The 22,342-nt window shown below is 35.4% G+C and overlaps 2 protein-coding genes across 2 annotated transcripts; both read left to right on the forward strand.

Moving 5' to 3' along the window:
- The first annotated feature begins 920 nt into the window (after positions 1–920).
- LOC140988994 (uncharacterized) lies at positions 921–4,888 on the forward strand. Its single transcript, XM_073458143.1, has 8 exons — positions 921–1,227; positions 1,311–1,571; positions 1,856–2,139; positions 2,380–2,508; positions 3,003–3,125; positions 3,724–3,831; positions 4,269–4,447; positions 4,539–4,888. Exons 1-8 carry the CDS (start codon positions 1,080–1,082, stop codon positions 4,660–4,662), a joined length of 1,356 nt encoding a protein of 451 aa, XP_073314244.1. The 5' UTR covers positions 921–1,079; the 3' UTR covers positions 4,663–4,888.
- Positions 4,889–15,127: 10,239 nt separating this feature from the next.
- Positions 15,128–18,686, forward strand: LOC140987379 (nitrate reductase [NADH] 2-like). The gene is made up of 5 exons (XM_073455856.1): positions 15,128–16,196; positions 16,278–16,418; positions 16,706–16,938; positions 17,154–18,131; positions 18,206–18,686. The coding sequence occupies exons 1-5, from the start codon at positions 15,173–15,175 to the stop codon at positions 18,545–18,547; spliced, it is 2,718 nt and encodes a 905-aa protein (XP_073311957.1). The 5' UTR covers positions 15,128–15,172; the 3' UTR covers positions 18,548–18,686.
- Positions 18,687–22,342: the final 3,656 nt, after the last annotated feature.

Below are 22,342 nucleotides of genomic sequence, written 5' to 3' on the forward strand. Positions count from 1 at the left end.
ATGTTTGAGAGAGATTTTCTTATTTTAAAGTTGTTTTCTATATACTAATTTGAAGTACTATGAAAATTCTTAGGACACTTACTAGTTTTATCTTTGGAGTTATTATTAAATATTTTGTAAATGTTTTTGATTATAAATTAATTTTTATTATATTTAAATTTGTAAATATTTATTTATTGATAATCGGTCTAATTTAAGATCAAAAAATTTTCTGACTAGCACTTGATTCCAGATCTTATTATTGAGATGAGGTCTCGAATCGAGGTCAAATTGTCTCAACGACTCAAAAAATGTTGCGTTTTTGCGACCAATTTATGTACATGGTTACAGGGGTGTTCAAACTTCGGATAAAACCGAAAAAATCGAAAATCCAAATCGAAAAAACCGAACACCGAACCGAAAGCCGAATTTTGTAATTCAGATATAAGTGTTAAAACCAAAGTTTATTTGGTTTGGTTTCGGATTATATATGTCAAAACCGAAAAAATCGAAAAAATCGAAATTTCATTAAATTAATATTTTTTTATATTTTTATTTATATTATATATTTTGATATGATATTTAGTGAATGAAAAACTATTTTGAACAATTTTTAGTTGATTGTTGTTTGTTTAATTAATTTAGACCTTATATTTAAATATTTTAGTAAAAAACAAGTAGAAAGTTAACATATTATATTTTACAATATATTTATATTATTAATTTAAATAATTATACCAAAACCGAATTAACCGAATCGTTTTGATAAAAAACCGAACCGAACCGAAGAAAAATAGTTCGGATATCGGATTATATATTTCTAAAACCGAAAACCGAAAAAATCGAAATAAAAAACTGAACACCGAGCCAAAACGACCGATGAACACCCCTACATGGTTATTTGTTTATACACGAAATAGTTTTTGGAAAATTCAAAAAATGTAATAGAAAATTGCCTGGAAATAAATCGATTATCAGCCCACAATTTAACAAAATTCCGAAATCCAAATATCTTCCCGCACAGCGGACACAACCAACGAACGTTGTATATTATACACGGTTGACGCAGTAGCTGCAGATCGGTCGATCGCCGGCGAGAAATGGGTCCACCGAAGGCGGCGCTAACTATATCACAGCAAGCATTCGACGAAATGGTTCGGGAAAACATTGATGACCTCGGTATGGAACCTGCAGAAGCTCTCCAGGACGCCATCCAAACCCTTACCCTCCAAGGCGTCGATCTCAACGGTTAGGACTGGAAATCGGATTTAATTATAATTTTTCTGTTTCATTTATTGCATTCCTTTCTACATTTTACTTGTTTTATACAGGGGTTGTGACTTGTGCTCCCGGAGAGAGCAATCCAGTGATGGTGTGTTTGGAGAGATTGAAAGAGGAAAAGATATCGGAGCAAATTGTGGTATTGTTGGATGAATTAGCTGGTTTATGCAGAGATAAGGGATCAGGGAATGCGGCCATTGCCAGGAGGAGTGGAGCGCTGGAATTGGTGATTTCTATTTGTATCAAGCTGCGTGATGAATACGATCCGAGATTGTCTTCTGGATTGAATGCCTTGACATCATTAATTCATGGTATAATACTTAGTGATACAGTTTTTGTAACTAGAAATTAAAGTTTAGTTGTAGTTCCTTGAGTCTAGTTACATGAGTTCAAATCTGCATATTTTGGAAATCTTAAGTGCTTTACCATACTGGTCGTGATAACGAGCTTTGAAACTTACCTGAGGCGCCAAATAATTGAAGTATCTTGAAGTTGAACTAATGTGTAATGCCTTTTGATTCAAAGCATATAACGGTGTATTATCACACATATATATGTTTGTTAGCTTGATGTTTATATACTTTGTAATAAGCAGATCTTCCAAGCTCTGAAATATTTAGGGAGAATGGCGGCCCAACGATTATCGTAGGTATTCTAAGCCAGGAAAGAAAAGATACGAGCATCTTGGATAGTTCTTTTTCTGTAGTTGCTGCTGCTGCAAGTGGCAACGAAGTTCTCAAGGAGTCATTCATGGACTTAAAAATTGATGAGCTTATAGTCGAGATTCTGAAAGAACATAATGGGGAGAGCATTCCAAACATTTATGATGCAATTCGAGTCATCTTAACATCTGATGACAACCGTGTTGTAGCCTCGCAAGTAAGTGAATCTTGAGACTGTGTGTTAACGTGTCCAGGACAGGTAGATCTATAATTTTGTGTCGTTATCGTTGCATTTGGAAAAAGTGGAAGTAGAGTAAAAACACTCACATCTAGACGCGAATAATGTTGATATTAACCCTGGAAGTGGCTTTGATACCTAATTATTTGATTTTAAATTATTATCCTGTACCTTGCAATTTTTCCAGGCATTCCAACTAATATAGTGTTTTGGCTTTAGGTTTTTGGTTATGCTAGAAAATTTGCGAAGTTGGGAATTTCAAAACTTCTCGTGGACTCACTTCGGGAAGGACTCAGTTCACCTAGTCTAATATCTGCGAGCATAGCTTTGAAGGCTGTAGCTGTCAATGTAAGTTCTTTTGTGTGAATGAAGAGATCTTTAGTTGCATCAAATAGTCAGTGACTTGTTTTTCATATTGTGAACCAAAATTTTGGTGGATTAAAGATTGCATGGTTTATGTTGTCTTTGATCTCTATTTAGCTAAGTTACTCAGAGTTAAAATTCAAGCATTAGATTGTCCTAAGGAGAATTTGTGTTTGTATAAATCTAGACATCCAAATGGCATGGAAATGTGAAAGCGTGCTTTCATGATGCCGGATTTCCATGTAGTGTATGCATTCATTTGGGGGGACATGAAACATGTATGATATTTGGTGATATTGGTCCATCAAAATTTGTAATTTTGAAGGCAAGTGAAAAAAATGAACGCGATTTAGTAATTGAATGCTAGTATTCATTCTGCCCTAGGTTGTAATATCAAGCATATGTTTCTTGTATCAAGAAACGCAATGAGAAGGTTCCATAATTGATTTTTTTTAACATAGAGATGTCTATTGTTGCAGGATGAGATTTGCCGGTCGATTGCTTATGATGATGGTATCAATATGATTCTCCATTGCATTGATGATAGTGGTCTACAGGGCAATAACACTGTAGCAAGAGCTTCCTGCTCTTTGCTGTCTAAGGTGCAATTTTTATGTTCAGGACTACTGATACTTTTAGCCTTTCTCTGGGCCAAGCTTAATTTTAATAAACATTGTTTCACATTAAGAATGAATGAGTTCCTTTACAGACGTAGTGGTGTTCCTTCTGTTTATTTACATATTTTCCATTTGAGAAAGCAATAACCAATTGATCGGGTGTAGATACACTGCCATATGCTCTGTCATTTCCTGCCCTTATACTAAGGATTTCTCCTCAATTGTCTTATTTTCTTAAATTTATTGTCGTTCTTGAAATTTTCACATGGAGAAACTAGAAAGGCATATATGCTGGCACATGGCCATGCACGCACAAGGATCCATTTTGCAAGTGATTTTGCACCAACATTTTAAATCTCTTACTGTTTTCAGTGTTCATATTATATTGCTTATACTCCAAATGCATAATGTGAGGTGTACCCCGCTGTGTGAGATTATTTTGTTTAAGGTGAAAAGTATGACAATTAATACTCCACATAGCATATACCTATTTTCAGATATGGTTCTTAGCTTTCTTTATAAAAATCTATGTTGGCATGATATGCATTCTTCAGCAAACGTCTAACATATTATGTTTGTTTAGCTGGCAGGAAGTGATGAGAATAAGAGTGCTATTGTCGAACAGGGTGGCATGGACAGGCTTATAAACCTTTCAACAAGATTATCTGATGATCCATTGGTGCTTCAAGAGGTGACCATATAATTTGGTGCTAAATTTTTTTGCTCCCAACTTATGAGAATAGATTGTGCAGACTTCTAAAAGCAAGGAGAGGTCAGAAACTGAGCCAATATTTAGCTTCAAACATGAATACCATCATTATATAATATGAAGTTGTCCATACTTCATACTTTGGCAATAAAACAAATCACGCATTTTTGTTGTAACTAGGTGTGAAACTCATGAACCATCATTACATGTTTGCCATTGTATCAAATATACAACCAGAGGCAACAATGTAATTCAATTTGTTTAAACCTCTAGCCAGACACTAGGATTCAATCGCTGTAGCAGCAGAACCAATTGTTGCTTCCCAACATATTGCTTGTCATGTGATTCAATGAGAAATCTGAAAACGCGACGTAGATTACCACTTGCCAGGCACTCATTTTTTGTTTGACTTGGGATAGGTCATGTTAATTATATGTACACTATGCTTAAGATCCCCCGAGAATGCAACTCTTGCAATTGAAGCGGGAGCTGGAGAACTTGCTATCCAAGCAATGCAGAGGTTTCCACAATCTGATCAACTGCAAAGGAGTGCTTGTTTCATGATCCGGAATCTGGTGGTTAGAAATCAAGAAAACAGGTGAGAAGGTTTGGTAACCCAACACTTATGCTGATGTATAGTTAGGTTATTTTATTGATTCGAGATTATTAAGTCTCGGTTTAACCTACAGAAAACTCTTGCTTGGTAATGGCATCGAGCAATTAATCAGAAAGGCGAAGGGAAGCCACCGGATCTGCAAAGATGCTGCAACCGATGCACTGAGAGATTTAGGAGTGGATAACTATAATTTGTAATTCATAGTCACACCAACTAGAAACCTTCTTCCTTCGTAAGTTCACAAGCTTGGGACATACAACTATACAAGGTGTCATTTTCCTATGTTTTGGCAAGTTTGTTTTGACAAAAGGAGGCTTGGTCTGCATTCAGTATTTAAAGGTTTTGAAACGTATTTATGGTGTCATACAATGTATAATGATAGAATATATATTTTTAAAGAAAATGATGAAATTTTGAATTAAATGTAGTGGTTTTGTGAAAGAATTTAAAAATCAAATAATACTGTTGGTTTTTGTTTATAAAGATGAGAAATTATTCTCAGAAAATATACGCAAACGTCGCCTGTTTAGTTGATCACTGAATGGAAATATCCCATATATAATTTAAACGTATGGATTGTCTAAAATCATGTGTGATTCATATAATTTGAGGACGACCCGATGATTATAATAAATTGAATTTATTTCATCAATCGGGTATTATTCATTTTGATATTGAAACTTATAATTGAAATTAAATTACGTTTGGAGCATGTTGTATATGATTTTCCAATAATATATATCATGTATATATAATTAATATATTTGAAATATTTTTTTTATGGAAAATTTTGAAATACTTTTCATTGTTCAAAAAATATATTCTCTAATTTTTTTATTTTTATTTTTAAAGTGAAGCCGAGATTATATGTTGCTACTGTCCACGACTCGACAGGGCATTTGACCCTTGAAAAATTGACTTTAGTCGAGCATAAAATTTTTATTTTTTTTTAAAAAAGAAAACTGACTTTCAATTGATTAAAAACACGCTATAGGCGCTTAGAATCATGTCTATTTCGAGAAATAAAAGTAAAATTTTAAAATTCATATTTGATCACACGATTATTTGTCAATATTATTTCCATGGCTCGTTTGAAAAATACACACACTGATAATCTTTATATACCGCACGAAAATAATTTAATTTGGGAAATAATAGTTATTTTAATTTTTATGTATAAAATAAATATGAAATAGACCATTTCTGACTAAATTTCTCAACCTCACTAGACCCAACAATCACATGGTCAAAGTCAAATTTCACCAAATTAGTGTTGAAGTATATCAAGATAATTTATCGAACAAATGAATGTTATATTATTGATGGGTAAAAAAGTGAATACGGTTGATGACAATATATTAATCATTTGACATTAGTTGGATTGCATGATGTATCTATTAATGGAATGAGTAGGAGGAGACGGTCTCACGAATCTTTATCTGTGAGACGGGTCAACCCTATCGATATTCACAATAAAAAGTAATATCTTTTCATGGACGACCCAAATAAGAGATCCGTCTCACTAAATACGACTCATGAGACCGTTTCACACAAATTTTTGTCTAATAGAATATGCAATCAATGCTACCTCTCTCTATTTGTGGAAGCTTTTCCACTTCAATTATTTTTTTAAAAAATAATTAATTAACCTTTCAAAAACATTCTTTAAAAAAAAAAAACTCATAATTTGAACTGAGAAATAACACAAATCTAACCAAACATGTAAATTTTCACAATCTGAATTGTAAATCTCCACTAAATGAAATTTTAAAGCGAAAACATATTCACATAATATCAATCGTTTTTCATTATTGCAATGTTGTGAATTAACGTGCCAAATTGAACTCAATCGGATTATTTTTGAAATGTGAATGGGAAATAAAAATTGATTTTTATTTTTTTTATTTTTCATTCCCATATATTAATTCAAGTTATGACACCAAATTTGATTTCCAAAACATTGATTATAAAATTTATTATTTTCACGATTAACAATATAATATCCCTTTTATAGCTCTAATTAAGACAAAAACTTGTGTGAGACGGTCTCACGGGTCGTATTTGTAAGACGGATCTCTTATTTGGGTCATCCATGAAAAATTATTATTTTTTATGCTAAGAGTATTACTTTTTATTGTGAATATGAGTATGGTTGACCCGTCTCACAGGTTAAGATCCGTGAGACGGTCTCACATGAGATCCACTCCTAATTAATGGCGTTAAATATTTCAAGATTGCTGAAGAATGAAACCAATAATGTATATAAAATTCAAAAATCACATTGTCGAATTCAAAAAGCAAAATATAATAAATAAAAAACAGAGTGAAACTCACTCGTAAGGACAAGGTCACGGTTGAGCTCTCCCCCTACTATTTTCAGGCACCTCTTCTCCCCTCGATTCTTCATCTCTCTCTCGCGGCGGCGGAGGCGGCGCCTTCCCGACATGTCCGCCGAAGAGTCTGTGCTCCACCACCAAACGGGCCGGAGGTGGTTCGACCCGGCCATCAGTACAACAGGCGCATTTGGTTTCAACCCAACCTTCAATATCGTACTGCAAATGCCCCATCACCTTTTGGCCCAAACAAAGCCGCCCAATCATCACCGCTAGCGCACCCAATACAGTTATCATTGCAAGCACGCCGATGACCGGCCCCACAGGCCCCCGGCCCGAATGTGCAGTGTAAGCTTGTTGAGTTGTTTGTATTTGTGGAAGCTGCTGCTGCGAATTGGGGTCTAGCATTGACATTCTGCGATTATTATTCCAAGAAAATTTATAGTTTATATTTCTGTTAAAGTGGAGATATATATAGTGGTAATTGAATGGATTATATATAAAGCGAAGTTTTGAAAATTGAAATGGTAATGATAATAAAAAAAAGGATGGGTATACGAAAATAGTGAGGGTTGTTCTTCTGAGTCTCTTTGTGGGATTTTGATAAAATGGCAAGAGGATGGGTGGAAATGGAAAGTGAAAATGAAGACTAGCTTCATACCAACGTATCTATTTGTGAAATTTAAGTTTTAATATTTTTGACAATTTTATATATANGAAAAAATACATTGACAACAAAAAAATAAAAAACTCACCCAAATTACATTTTTCTCTAGTAGTTATGCATAAATTTTTAATTTTTTTAAAAAATTAAGAGTTATTTGCATCAAATCCTCCTGTGAAATACAGAAAATGCACATTTCTCACATGTTAATTAAATAAGCATCCTAGACATTGAGTTTTAATAAAAGTTGCACGAACACTTCTGCACCATATGAAAATATGGCGAACTGGAGTATTTTGATAATATATCATAAACTAGTGAACAAAATGACCAGCAAATAAAACTGTTATTAAAAAGAAAATTCAATTTGCAACAAGTCAAACTTCAGGCAGACTAAGCTAGTTCAAACGTTATCTATGCTAATCGTACACTGTCGATTGCTGTATTTGTGTCATCCAGCTCGATCTTATAGCTTCCGGTTAGCATAAATAATGTCCTAACTAGGCACTAAGCCTGAAATATGACTTGTAAAAAATTACGTTTTCTTTCTTATAATTTTTCCCACTGATTATTTTGATGATTATTCTATGAGAAAACATACTTTCTAGTTATGAAATATTTTAAAAATCTAAAAAATTAGAATATTTTTATTACCTTAAGTATTTTGTGATTGACAAAATAACAACATCAAGTTGTTTCAGATCCAACCGTTCTTTAATTGTATTTTCAGGCTTTAAGACTGCTTGATCATTTCAAGTAGTTCAGACAAGAGCATCTGAAGTTCAAGATGTTTTGGAAAAAATTAAAGCCGCAAAATGTTTGAACACTCAAAGAAGCGGCTCGAACCATGCTAGCTGATCTGTTATATCTCAGAAGTTTTGGGAAGAAGCTGTCAACATTGCATGTTATACACAGAACAAATCAATGATTAAGAGAATCATGAGAAAACTCTTTATTAGATCTGGATAGGAAAACAACCAGAAATATCATATTTATCATATTTGGTTATAAGTATTTCATTCACAATAACGATAAAACACATCTAACCACTTTTGGTGTTAAATCTAATGTTGGTGTGTTCTTATGTTATTTTTCGATTAATAAAGTTTATTGAGTTTATAATTATAGATCTAACCGTTGAAGAATTTGTGCATGTTTTATTTGATGAATCTTCTATCTGTCATGATAATAGTAGTAACAATATACATGATTTGAGCAATAGATTGGATGATACTAACCTTGATTATATTAGTGATCATGAGATAGATTTAAGAAGAACGGTTGGAAGCATAACTGAAGCAAGTCCAGCAATCTATGAAGAACCTACATAGAATCAGACCGCTGAAGAAGTTGAGTCGGTGATTGATCACTAGATCGAAAAACATCAAGAATAAGATGAAGTTGAAACTAATGAAGATCCAGAAGTTCAACAACCAAATCCAAGTTCATTTGGACCATTCTTCCAGTGGAATAAGAATTATCCACTCGAGCTGGTTATCGGTAATTCGATCGCCCTTCTTCGAACTAGAAAATAAATGATAGATGAATTCATACATGACGTCTTTGTGGATCCCAACTTGAACCTAATAATATTGATGATGACTTATGTGATTCAAACTGGATAGATCCAACGAATGAAGAACTTAATTAGTTTAAGAGAATCAAGGTTTGACATCTAGTTCCTTGATAGGAGAATCTATATGTTATTGGAACTAGATGGGTATTTAAGAATCAAATGAATGAGAGTTGATCAGTTGTAAGAAATAAAGCTAGACTTCTAGAGTGATGGGATGCAAATAGATATTCAAGATCAAAGACTCTGGACCAGGGCAGTGTGATGTGAAATATAAAGTCAGGCTAGTGTCCAAGGGATTCACATAAATAGATGGTGTTGATTTCACTGAAATCTATTCTCCCGTTGTTAAACATGCATCTATCAGAATAATGTTGGCCTTAGTTACTCAATTGGACCCAGAGTTGGAGCAACTTGATGTTGAAACCGCATTCTTCCATGGAAATTTAGAATAAACCATATTCATGGATCAACATGAGGGTCTTATAACAACTGACAATAGAGATAAAGTGTATTTGTTGAAGAAATCTCTATATGGAATCAAACAAAGTCCTATACCTATACGATGCTATAAGAGCTTTGATGAATTTGACACAAATGGATTTTAAAATGAGCAACTTTGATAGTTGTGTATATTTGAGAAATGACATGGAGTAGCCCAAGATCTTCCTACTCGTCTATGTTGATAGCATGTTAGTTGCAAGAAAAAGTAAAACTGACTTGCAAGCTCTCAAAGGAAAGTTATGCTTAGAATTTGAGATGAAGGAACTCTTAGGTGAGGTGGGGCCCGCTGAATTAAAAATTAAGAAAATTGATATCCGACATCGATTTTTTCTGAAAGCTGGACGAGGGAATTAGTTATAAATAGAGCTCAATTCCTTCAGTTATTGTATCCCAAAATCAAAAGCTTTTTAGCTTTGATAAATAGAGAGTGCATAGAAAAAAAGAGTGTATTTTTTTCCTGAGTGCGGGAATTCTCTTGTGTGAGTTAGAGAAACTATTTTCTCGGTATACTCGAGTTGGGAGTGTGAGAAATATTGAGTGTATTGGTGTATACACTTGTTGTAATATTTCTTCCAGTTATAAAAGTTGCAGTGCTCCGTGGACGTAGCCTATATTGGGTGAACCACGTAAATCTTTGTGTTCTTGTTGGTTATTTTATTCCGCAATTTTTTGGGTACTATTATCATCGTGGTTGGCATCGCTTCGGGGTGTAATTCCCCAACAGGAACTAGGAAAAACAAAAAGATACTTGGGATGCATATTAAAAGGGACAGGAAGAAAAATGGCTATATTCCTAACTCAAGGCAAATATCATAAAGGTGCTTCAAAGGTATATAATGCATAAATCAAAGGATTTGAATACTCCAATAGGGCGGCACTTCAAGTTATCTATTAATCAGTCTTCAACAAGTGAATGTGAGAAAGAAATCATGAAGAATAGACCATATGATAATGGTGTGGACAATATTATTTATAGCATGGTGTGTAGTAGACCGTGTCTTGCATATGCTATGAGTGTAGAATTAAAGTTCATGGTCAATCCAGGAGAATTACTCTAGGAAGCACTGAACTGGACAATGAGATATTTGAAAAGGTCATCAAATCTGGGACTAATGTTCATAATATAGGATGAGAGGAATCAACCATTGGCTGGCTTCATGGACTCAGATTATGCTGGTAATCTAGACACTAGGAAGTCGCTCACTAGTTTTATATTTACTCTTTATGGAACTTTTATTAGCTGGAAAACGTCTCTACAATCTGTGGTGGCCTTGTCCACAACCGAGGCAGAATACATATCTCTCACCGAAGGAGTTAAGGAGGCAATGTGGCTCAAAAGAATTCTGGAAGAATTTTTTATAGTGCAAGAACATGTAGCAGTTCATTGTGACAATCAATGTTCTATACATCTCACAAAGCACTGAGTTTTTCATGAAAGGTGTAAGCACATTGGTATCAAGCTACACTTTGTGAGTGATATTACATCAAAAGGACATATTATATAAGGTGGCTAAAATCTCAACATGTGAGAATCTTGCAAATATGATGACAAAGGAACTACCTCAGGCAAAGTTTAAGCATCGCTTGAACTAATTAGTTAATGTAGTGGAGTAAGAGTAGCCAGAAAGGGGGACTGGAGAACATCTTATCTTTGGAAGACAAGGTGGAGATTGTCGATGAGTACCAAAGCAAAGAAAACTTCTGGATATAGCAAATCTGGGGTTTACACGAGTAGAAGAAACAAATGACTTGATAAGTAAGTCAATGTATGTTACAATTGGTGGACCAAAAAGAAAGAGGCTATGTGGATAGAGAGGAAAAAGGCTTGCTATTGTCTATATGAGTGAGATTATAAAAGCTCCTGGACAGACAGGAAAGCTCACGATTTTCATAACAAGAATCAACATTACACCAGACGAAGAATGAACATATTGAGAGGTATGAGAGAAACTTGTAAACGAGAGTTTCTGGAGTGTATTGATTCATATGTGTAGAGAATTCTTTCTTGTAAACTTGTGATCAATAAACAAAGATTTGATTGTTTTCCCATAGATGTAAGCCTTACGGCTTAACCACATAATTCTCCGTGTCTTTGAGTTCTTGATTGTTTTGATTAGTTCTAATTTCATATTGGCAAATACAATTCAGGGCATACTGATTGCTACAGGCTGAAACCATCTGGTTAAGCTGCTAGATTGTTTAATTCATTAACAATTCTTGTGATTTGAAAGACCTTTGATCATGTATTTAAATATATCATTCTACAGGGACATGTGTTTCAATATTGAGGTGTCTTTATCCAAAATTCCGATGATTACATCAGGTGACACCACTTGGAATGCATTGTTGCATGAAAAACCCGTGTCTATTGTCAAACAACACTTCAGACGCCTTTCTCACGCCTCACCATTGTAATAGGAGGCGACTCAACCACGACCTTGGAGAATTCCAAGGTACACATGGGCCGCCTCGCCTCCCCTACTGTTTGAGAACCTCTCAAGAAGATTTAAGACACATATGTTTCATTTTTGTTCTGTCGACTTTTCTTCGTCTTATGTGAACTTGTTGCCAAGGTCAGTGTTTGGGAAATAAAATAAAATATTTCCCTGGTTTATAACACCACAAATATTCTACATTTCGTGTATGCTTTTAAAGATGCTACTCTTCAATGTTTCCGAAATTCGATACTAAGATTGGAATTTGTTTTGCTAACTATTATCATCATTAAATTTTGTTTCTAACTATTTTTCATCTTATTTGTTGTCATCATGGTCCTGAGATATATAGTTAAGTGGCAATACTTATTTTTAGAGATACAGAAAAAAATCCAAATTTTCTTCTGCTGTAATCATGCACTCAAAATTGTAATATTCTTTTCAACAGAGCCTGCATTTCTCCACTCTTTGTATTCGTGCTTACATCTGCATATCTTCAAGCTATTTACTTAATCCCCAAACTTATATTCATTGTACCAGATTACTGACACTATCTCATGTGTCATCGGGGGATGCCATTTGCATATCCCTCCAGCTTAGAACTTGATGTTTCTTTCTATATCATCTTGGCAGACAGTTTCTTGTTCTTATGTTGGATCTGTTTCTTTGTTTTCCCGATATTAATGGAAAAGTACTTGTAGAAATCATTTGGCCTAGTGAGAGTACTCATGATGTCTCTTAATCAGCGGTATGTGGTTTGAACTTTGAAAGCTGCTTCTTGCTGAGAAAATGCAAAGCCGTGACTTAGTTGATGGTGAGTGAATGTGATCAATGCCTCAAACTTTGCACTTGGATTTCTTACCCAGATTTATAATTAGTTGTTCCTACTTTATATTTCTTCTCATTTGTCATAGAAGCAATATTTAATGCCCAAATTCAAATTTTATAAGAATAATGATAAATGTACAACCAAAAAAATTATACAACGATATTTACAACAATTAAATCGTGAGATTTTGTTATTATATCGTGAGATTTTGCATTGAATTTATTATGAGATGTTGATAAATAGAATTTTTGTATTGAATTTTTTGTGTTATAAGAAATGTTGTACAAATTTGATTGTACATGTAGCATTACTCATTTTTTAATATCACCCAAATGAATTATTACCCTTTTTTTTTATAAAAATAATATCCCTAGAATGAATTATTACCCATTTTTTTTATTAAAAAAAACTGCACTTATTGATTGCTAGTGTGTGTGTAATACTATAAATAAGATGGCCAGTATATAAAGATTTAAAGCATTCATTTAAGAACTAAAGATCGTGGTTCCCCTAATATTTTAGACAAAATTATTAGGGCACAAAAGCCAGGAAAAAGTGCAAGTGCCTTCCATACTATTTAAAATACGAGTAGGTCTTTCATAAGACGGTCTCACGGATCTTTATTCGTGAGACATATCAATCATATCCATATTTACAATAAAAATTAATATATTTAACATAAAAAGTAATATTTTTTCGTGGGTGACCCATATAAAATATTTGTTTCACAAAATTAACCCGTGAGACGTCTCACAAGAGTTTTTGTGTTAAAATACATGTACATGACATATTTTCATTCAACAAGAATATAATTTATGCAATTTCAATAGAAATTATGATATATGAATTTTAAATACACTCAACGTGGCGAGTGTCTAACGTTCCAAATCAAATGCTTCAATTCAAATCAAATTTCCAAATCAAATTCATGAATCCAAACAAAATAGAGAGAAATTTAATAAATGAGATGAAATGCCCTCTATTTTGAGTTATAATTCATGGTATTTCATGCCTCCAATTGGAATCAAAGGGTTAATAATCCACCTCATTGTCCTATGTTGTCACCTGTCAAAAATATTATTTAATAAATCATTCTTTAAAATATATTCCAACTATCCACGCCCCCAACCTCCTTCGGGTTATTTCTCGGTTTTTTGTGAACGAGTTGAAACTTGAAAGTTGAGAACACAAAATGAAAAGCGACTCCAAAACTCCCCAAGAGGCAATCAAATAAATATCTCCATATATAAAATATACCCCCACTGGTTTGTATCGGCCACTTTCCCCAATTGTTGGGAAATGGGAATGGCGACCCTTCTTAATTTTTGTTACCACCCACCCCCAAAACTTTGACGACCCATGTTTTCTTGAATTGTTATCTGGCTCTTGAGAGCTGACACTCCATCCGCCACGTCTCGTGCACAACACACAAACCATAACCCCCTAGGTATTAATCTAAATCCATCAAATAAGTAGAATATTATAAAGTTTTTCTGGTATATCAGGTACAAACATGTCCCATAACTTTCTTATCCAATTTCCGTCTCGATTAAAATTAAGAATCGATTTTTCCCTTCCAATCCCGTACTAGACAAGTGTCGAGATCTCTACTCGCAGTTCCAACCCATGGCTTCCATGCCATAGACCTCTCACCCTATATGAACTAAGTCAAGTTCAAACCTTAGTAACATATGAATGTGAGCTTTCACATGCGGGATTAGACGAATCTCTGAAAAATTATTTTTTAAAAAAACTTATTATTTGACTCTTTGCTATTTTCTTCGGTATGTTTTTTAAATTTAAGTATCAATTTGCTATATTTGTTTTATTTACAAATTTAATCATTTTTTCGATTTAACATCAACAGCGTCTTTATTAGTACTCATAATTAAAAATGCACAAAAATTCCAGTGAAACCGTCTCACGGGTCAATTTTGTGAAACTGATATTCTATATGGGTTATCCACGAAAAGTATTACTTTTTATGTCAAATATATTAATTTTTATTGTAAATATGGACATGAGTGATCCGTCTCACGAATAAAAATATGTGAAAACGTCTTATGAAAAACATACTCTTAAAAATGACTTGCTAAATTACCAAAAAAGATAATGACCATGTAAACTTGTATAATTTTGATGCATGCACTTTGGAAACTCTGGGAAAGATCTTTTGCGTCTCATAGAAAAAGAATGATCGAGGTGGGTGCCTGTACCACAGGAAAGGACATTTTTTAATATAATTTAATGAAAAGAATTACCATTTATTTTCTCTATATAAACTTCTCCACATGGTCTCAAATTTTGGAAAAAATAAGAAAAATAGTCCTTTCCAATATTCCTTACTTTTTCATTTCACCAGACCTAAGATGGCGGCCTCCGTCGAGAAACATACCAGTTTGTCCAAATTACCCCGCCCATTCAAATCCAGTTCAACAACCCATCACCGGCCGGGCTCCCCGGTCCGCGGTTACAGCATCCCTACCTCCCCAGATTTCACATTTCCAACAATATCTACAAATAACGATTTGAGAGTAGATTATTCATCCGATGATTCTAATGACGATGACGATGACGAAAAGAAACATATATTAGCCATTAAGAAAGCGAACGCCGAGTTAGAACCGTCTGTTATTGACTCAAGAGACGAGTCCACAGCCGACAACTGGGTCGAGCGGAACTCGTCCATGGTCCGGCTCACCGGAAAACACCCCTTTAACGCGGAGGCGCCGCTTCCGAGGCTCATGCACCACGGATTCATCACCCCGGTTCCCCTCCACTACGTAAGGAACCACGGGTCGGTCCCGAAAGCAAGTTGGCGTGAGTGGACCATCGAAGTCTCCGGTCTTGTGAAACGCCCCACTATTTTCACAATGGATCAATTGGTGAAAGAGTTTCCGAGCAAAGAGTTCCCCGTCACCCTCGTTTGCGCGGGAAACCGCCGCAAAGAGCAAAACATGGTGAAAAAAACTATAGGATTCAACTGGGGCGCCGCCGGTATCTCCACCTCGGTGTGGCGGGGAGTGCCTCTATGCTCCGTATTAAAGCGGTGCGGGATTTTCAGCAAGAAAAAGGGCGCCATGAACGTGTGCTTTGAGGGGGCGGAAGATCTGCCAGGCGGAGGCGGCTCCAAGTACGGAACGAGTTTGAAGAAACAAATAGCGATAGATCCTTCGAGGGACATCTTATTAGCATACATGCAAAACGGCGAGAGGTTGAGCCCGGATCACGGGTTTCCAGTTCGGGTCATAATTCCAGGGTTTATTGGTGGGAGAATGGTGAAATGGTTAAAGCGTATAATTGTGACTACAAAGGAGTCGGAGAGCTATTACCATTACAGAGATAATAGGGTTCTTCCTTCGCATGTTGACGCTGAACTTGCAAATGCTGAAGGTATAAATATACATATATGATATATCTATCTATCACTATATAGATATATATTATGATTTATTTATTTTGTGCGTGTTGCAGCATGGTGGTACAAACCTGAATATATAATCAACGAACTCAACATCAACTCTGTAATTACGACCCCGTGTCATGAAGAAATATTGCCCATTAACTCCTGGACAACTCAGAGACCCTACACTTTGAGGGGTTACGCATATTCAGGTAATCAATTACGTCCTCTCTTCTTTATTCATTTGAACAAGATTGAAGAACTTCATGCATTAATTTAGACGTTGCAGAGTATATTATTAATTATTATCTGTCATATAGAATTATATTACTCTCTGTGTGTGTGTGTGTGTGTGTGAGTATATTGATATCAAGAAGCTAGAAAAACCCTTCAAGTGGTTGAACACATGCATTTTGATATATATACTACGATCCTACTCAAATCATCTATATCATTCCTATATTCGAATTTATGATCCCTTTGTTCTTATACTATGTAGGGGGTGGGAAGAAAGTGACAAGGGTAGAGGTGACGATGGATGGAGGTGAAACTTGGCATGTAAGCAGCCTCGACCACCCCGAAAAGCCTAACAAGTACGGCAAATACTGGTGCTGGTGTTTTTGGTCACTTGAGGTCGAGGTTTTGGACATCCTCGGCGCCAAGGAAATCGCTGTTCGGGCATGGGACGAAACCCTCAACACACAACCGGAAAAGCTCATTTGGAATCTCATGGTAACCACCTCTATAATGCATACCGCACATAAGCTCATACCAAAATTAAAGCAGCGAGTGTTGTAGGAAAAAATTGTAAAACACCGGCCCCTTCAAATTTATGGATCTAATATTAGCAATACAAAAAGAAAGAAAAATGATTATTGTTTTGTCACTAGTAAATCAGCTGGCTTAATGATGAAAGAAAATGTAATGGCAACATGTACAAATTTCAGGGTATGATGAATAATTGCTGGTTTAGAGTTAAAACAAATGTCTGCAAACCACACAAAGGAGAAATCGGGATCGTCTTCGAGCACCCAACTCAACCGGGAAACCAATCTGGAGGCTGGATGGCTAAGGAGAGTCACCTCGAGAAATCCTCAAACGACGCCCAAACACTGAAGAAAAGCACCTCAACTCCATTCATGAACACCAACTCTAAAATGTTCTCCGAATCGGAGGTTAAGAAGAACAATTCCGAGGACTCCGCATGGATCATCGTACATGGCCAAGTCTACGACTGCACCCGCTTCCTTAAAGAACACCCCGGAGGCACAGACAGCATCCTCATCAATGCTGGCACAGACTGTACGGAAGAATTTGACGCCATTCACTCTGATAAAGCCAAGAAAATGCTCGAAGAATACAGAATCGGAGAGCTGATGACCACTGGCTATGCATCGGCAGATTCTTCCCCTAACAACTCAGTTCACGGCCCGCCTGGCGATCTCAACTTAAAGCCGATTAAAGAATCGATGCGAAGCGTGGCTCTTGTTCCTCGGCAGAAAACTCCTTGCAAACTCGTTGCAAAAACTATACTATCGCATGACGTTAGGCTTTTCCGATTTGCATTGCCCAATGAGGATCAAGTACTGGGATTACCAGTGGGGAAACACATATTCATCTGTGCCACCATTGATGAAAAGTTGTGCATGCGAGCCTATACTCCATCAAGCAGAGTAGATACCATTGGATACTTCGAATTAGTGGTCAAGATTTACTTCAGAGGGGTGAACCCGAAATTCCCCAACGGCGGGCTGATGACTCAGTATTTGGATTCCATGGAACTGGGCTCGTTTATAGATGTGAAAGGTCCATTGGGACACATCGAGTACACAGGAAAAGGTAACTTCCTAGTTCACGGCAAACAAAAGTTCGCCAAAAAACTGGCCATGATCGCCGGCGGATCCGGAATCACCCCAATTTATCAGGTAAATTTCAAGAAAAAAAATAAGGAATTCTTCATTTTTAATTTAAAATTGAAAATTTTTCTTTACAATTACAGGTAATGCAGGCGATTCTGAAGGATGGAGACGACAAAACAGAGATGTACGTGGTGTACGCGAATCGCACGGAGGATGATATACTGCTGAGAGCTGAGCTTGACGAGTGGGCGGAGAGACATCCCGAAAGGGTTAAATTGTGGTACGTGTTGTCAAAACCTGAGAAGGAAGGGTGGCAATATAGCAGAGGGCATGTTACTGAAGATATTTTAAGAGAGCATATTCCGGAGGCGTCAGAATATTCGTTGGCTTTGGCATGTGGCCCGCCGGCGATGCTGCAGTTCGCCGTGAGCCCGAATCTGGAGAAGATGGGATACCCTAAGGATTCTTTATTGATCTTTTAGTTAATTAAGTGATTAAATTAGATATATCATTTATCTCTTAGGGGTGTAATTGCAGTTATTGAATCTCTGGATTAATTAATTAATTAATTAATTCGATTTGGTATTTGTAAATAATTGAAACTAGTCTCAACGCACATGTTCTCCGTGTGTCTCTGTGTGTGTATGTATATAAATTTAATATAATAAATTTTAATTTACCTTAAAAATACTGAAGTACAAAATTTTTAATATGTCAACAACTAAATTTTTCAACATTTTAAATCATATATAATTAGTTTAGGTTGAATGAAAGAAAAAAAATATAAATATAGAAATATTTATAATTATGTTAATCGTTAAATACTTTGTTATTTGATTTGTTGTTTGAAAAATAACAAAACTCATGCAAGATCGTCTCATAGACTAATTTTGTGAGATAGATCGTCGGCTCAACTCGGTATATAAAAAGTATTATTTTTTAATTATGTCCAAAATATTATTTTTAATTGAAAAAATATTTATTTTATTAGTTATGATATGAAAATATATTGAATAATATAAGCTGATTTGAGTGAAAAATATTAATTTTTATATCTAAAATATTATTTTTAACTGCAAAAATGTCATATTTGTTAGTTATGTTATGTTATGTTATGAATAAATATTGTGTAATATATGTTGATTTTAGTGAAAAATATTACTTTTTTGTTAAAAATATATTGTGTGATATATGACGATTTGAGTATAAAAATATTATTTTTTTGTTTATAACGTATTACCTTTCATTGCAAGTGTAGACCACGTCAGATATGTCTCACGAATATAAATCCATGAGACCATTACACATTAGACCTCTTCTTGAAAAGTTAGGGAGAGAAAGAGGGATTGAATTGAGAAAATTATGCGAAAAAATGGTGATTCAACAACATACATAGTTTAATTTCATTTTGTATGTAGTCTCACCTATTATAGGTTTTGTGCGCATCACAAGGTAAAAAAAAATTATAGATTAATCTATCTTCGAAATTTATAAGTGTTGAATTTTGTATAGAGTTAATTACATTTTCCTCTCTTGAGGTTTAACATATTAATAAAAAAAATTATATTTAAATATAACATATATCTCCTTTAAAATTCGTGAAAAATAACTAATAAATCCAATAATTTATAACATTACATACACCCCTTTTGTTTATATTTTTCTTACATTTAACATCCAAAAATGCAAGATGAACATAAATTTAACAGAGGAGTTTGTAATGTTTGAAATTAGACAAAAACTTATGTGAGACGGTCTCACAAGTCGTATTTTGTGAGACGTATCTCTTATTTGGGTCATCCATGAAAAATTATTATTTTTTATGCTAAGAGTATTACTTTTTATTGTGAATATCGGTAGGGTTGATCCGTCTCATAGATAAAACTTCGTGAGACCGTATCACAAGATACTGTTAGGTTTGATTATTTAAATAGGGTGGGGCCCACGTATTAAATAAAAAGATGCTTTCTCACAATCCCACAGCGAAAGAATATGAAAAGTTGCTGGAGAGAATTAGTTATAAATAGAGCTCAATTCCTTCGGTTATTGTATCCCAAAATCAAAAGCTTTTTAGCTTTTATAAAAAGAGAGTGCATAGAAAAAAAGAGTGTATTTTTTTCTTGAGTGCGGGAATTCTCTTTGTGTGAGTTAGAGAAATTATTTTCTCGGTATACTCGGGTTGGGAGTGTGAGAAATATTGAGTGTATTGGTGTATACACTTGTTGTAATATTTCTTCCAGTTATAAAAGTTTGCTCCGTGGACGTAGCCTATATTGGGTGAACCACGTAAATCTTTGTGTTCTTGTTGGTTATTTTATTCCGCAATTTTTGGGTACTATTATCATCGTGGTTGGCATCGCTTCGGGGTGTAATTCCCCAACAACTGGTATCAGAGCCTTGTTGTGAAAATTCTTAAGAATTCTGAGTATGCTCTGTGGTTGCAGCTTTGTCTGATCTTCCACATCAGAAAAGATTTTTTAGACTTTTTGCTAAGGCTAGAGAAGTGATGGCCGGAGATGATGGATCGGGACCAAGTATCAACAAGTTCGACGGTACAGATTTTACGTTCTGGCGACTACAAATTATTGATTATTTGTATAGCAAGAAGTTGCATCAACCTCTATCTGGAAAGAAGCCGGAAAAGATGGAGGATGATGACTGGAAGCTTCTTGATCGACAAGTGTTAGGTGTAATACGATTGACCCTAACGAAGAACGTGGCACATAACGTGGCGGAGGCAAAAACAACGGAGGAGATGATGTCCATTTTGTCGGACATGTACGAAAAGCCATCGGCAAATAATAAAGTATATCTCATGAAGAAGTTATTTAACTTGAAGATGAGAGAAGATGCATCGGTGGCTAAACACATCAATGAATTCAACACGATTGTTTCACAGCTGACATCGGTTGAAATTAAATTTGATGATGAGATTCGGGCACTTATTCTTTTGGCGTCTTTACCAGACAATTGGGAACCAATGCGGGCAGCGGTTAGTAACTCTGTTGGAAAAAGAAAGCTACAATTCAATGATGTCAGAGATCAAATTCTTGCTGAAGAAGTTCGCAGGATGGATTCTGGTGAAGGAACATCATCAAGTTCTGCTCTAAATCTCGAGAATAGAGGAAGGGGCAGGAGTGACGAAAAGAGTTTTAACCAATGGCATGGTAGATCCAAGTCGAGAAACGGAAAAGACAAAAGCAATTTTGAAAAGAATGTGAAGTGCTGGAGCTGTGGTGAGACTGGTCACTTGAAAAAGAATTGCAGATCAACAAAGAACGACGCTAATGTTGTTACTGAGGAGGTACATGATGCTCTATTACTATCCATGGAAAGCTCGGTTGATTCTTGGGTTATGGACTCGGGAGCTTCGTTTCATACCACTGGTAATCGTGATGTATTCGATAATTACATTGCGGGAGATTACGGAAAAGTTTTCCTGGCTGATGGAAAACCTTTGGAAATTGTTGGTATGGGTGATATCCGGATGAAGATGACAAATGGATCTGTCTGGAAAATCAACAAAGTAAGGCATGTACCAAAGTTGACACACAATCTGATTTCAGTAGGACAGCTTGACGACGAAGGTCATAAGGTGACCTTTGGTGATGGTTCCTGGAAAGTGAAAAAGGGAGCCATGATTGTTGCTCGAGGAAAGAAAACTGGAACACTTTATATGACTTCCAGTTTGAGAAATAAATTAGCGGCTGTGGATGCTGGAGCTAATTCAAGTCTATGGCATAGTAGGCTTGGGGATACGAGTGAGAAGGGAATGAAGATGCTTGTTTCAAACGGAAAGCTACCGGAATTAAAGATCGTTGAAAACAAGCTGTGTGAAGCTGTATTTTTTGGAAAGCAGAAAAAGGTGAGCTTTTCAAAAGAGGTTAGAGAACCGAAATCAGCGGATTTGGAGCTGGCACATACTGATATATGTGGACCATCTCCTGTGACATCCCTTGGAGATCACTCAAGATATTATGGCACTACTGTTGACGATTCGAGCAGGAAATTTTGGGTTTATTTTGTGAAAAATAAATCGGATATTTGAGACCTTTAAACAGTGGGAGTTAGCCATGAAAGATGTGATGGATTCACTGTCATCCAATCACATGTGGGAGTTGTCATAACTTTCTGAAAGTAAAAAGGTTTTACATAGCAAGTGGGAGTACCGGTTAGAACATGACGGTAGCAAGCGGTACAAAGAAATACTTGGTGTAAAAGGTGAAAAGGAAGTCATTGGTTACACTGATATTTTCTCTCTGGTGGTAAAGTTAACT

The sequence above is a fragment of the Primulina huaijiensis genome, chromosome 11 (genome assembly GCF_012295235.1).
Source record: "Primulina huaijiensis isolate GDHJ02 chromosome 11, ASM1229523v2, whole genome shotgun sequence".
NCBI lineage: Eukaryota > Viridiplantae > Streptophyta > Magnoliopsida > Lamiales > Gesneriaceae > Primulina > Primulina huaijiensis.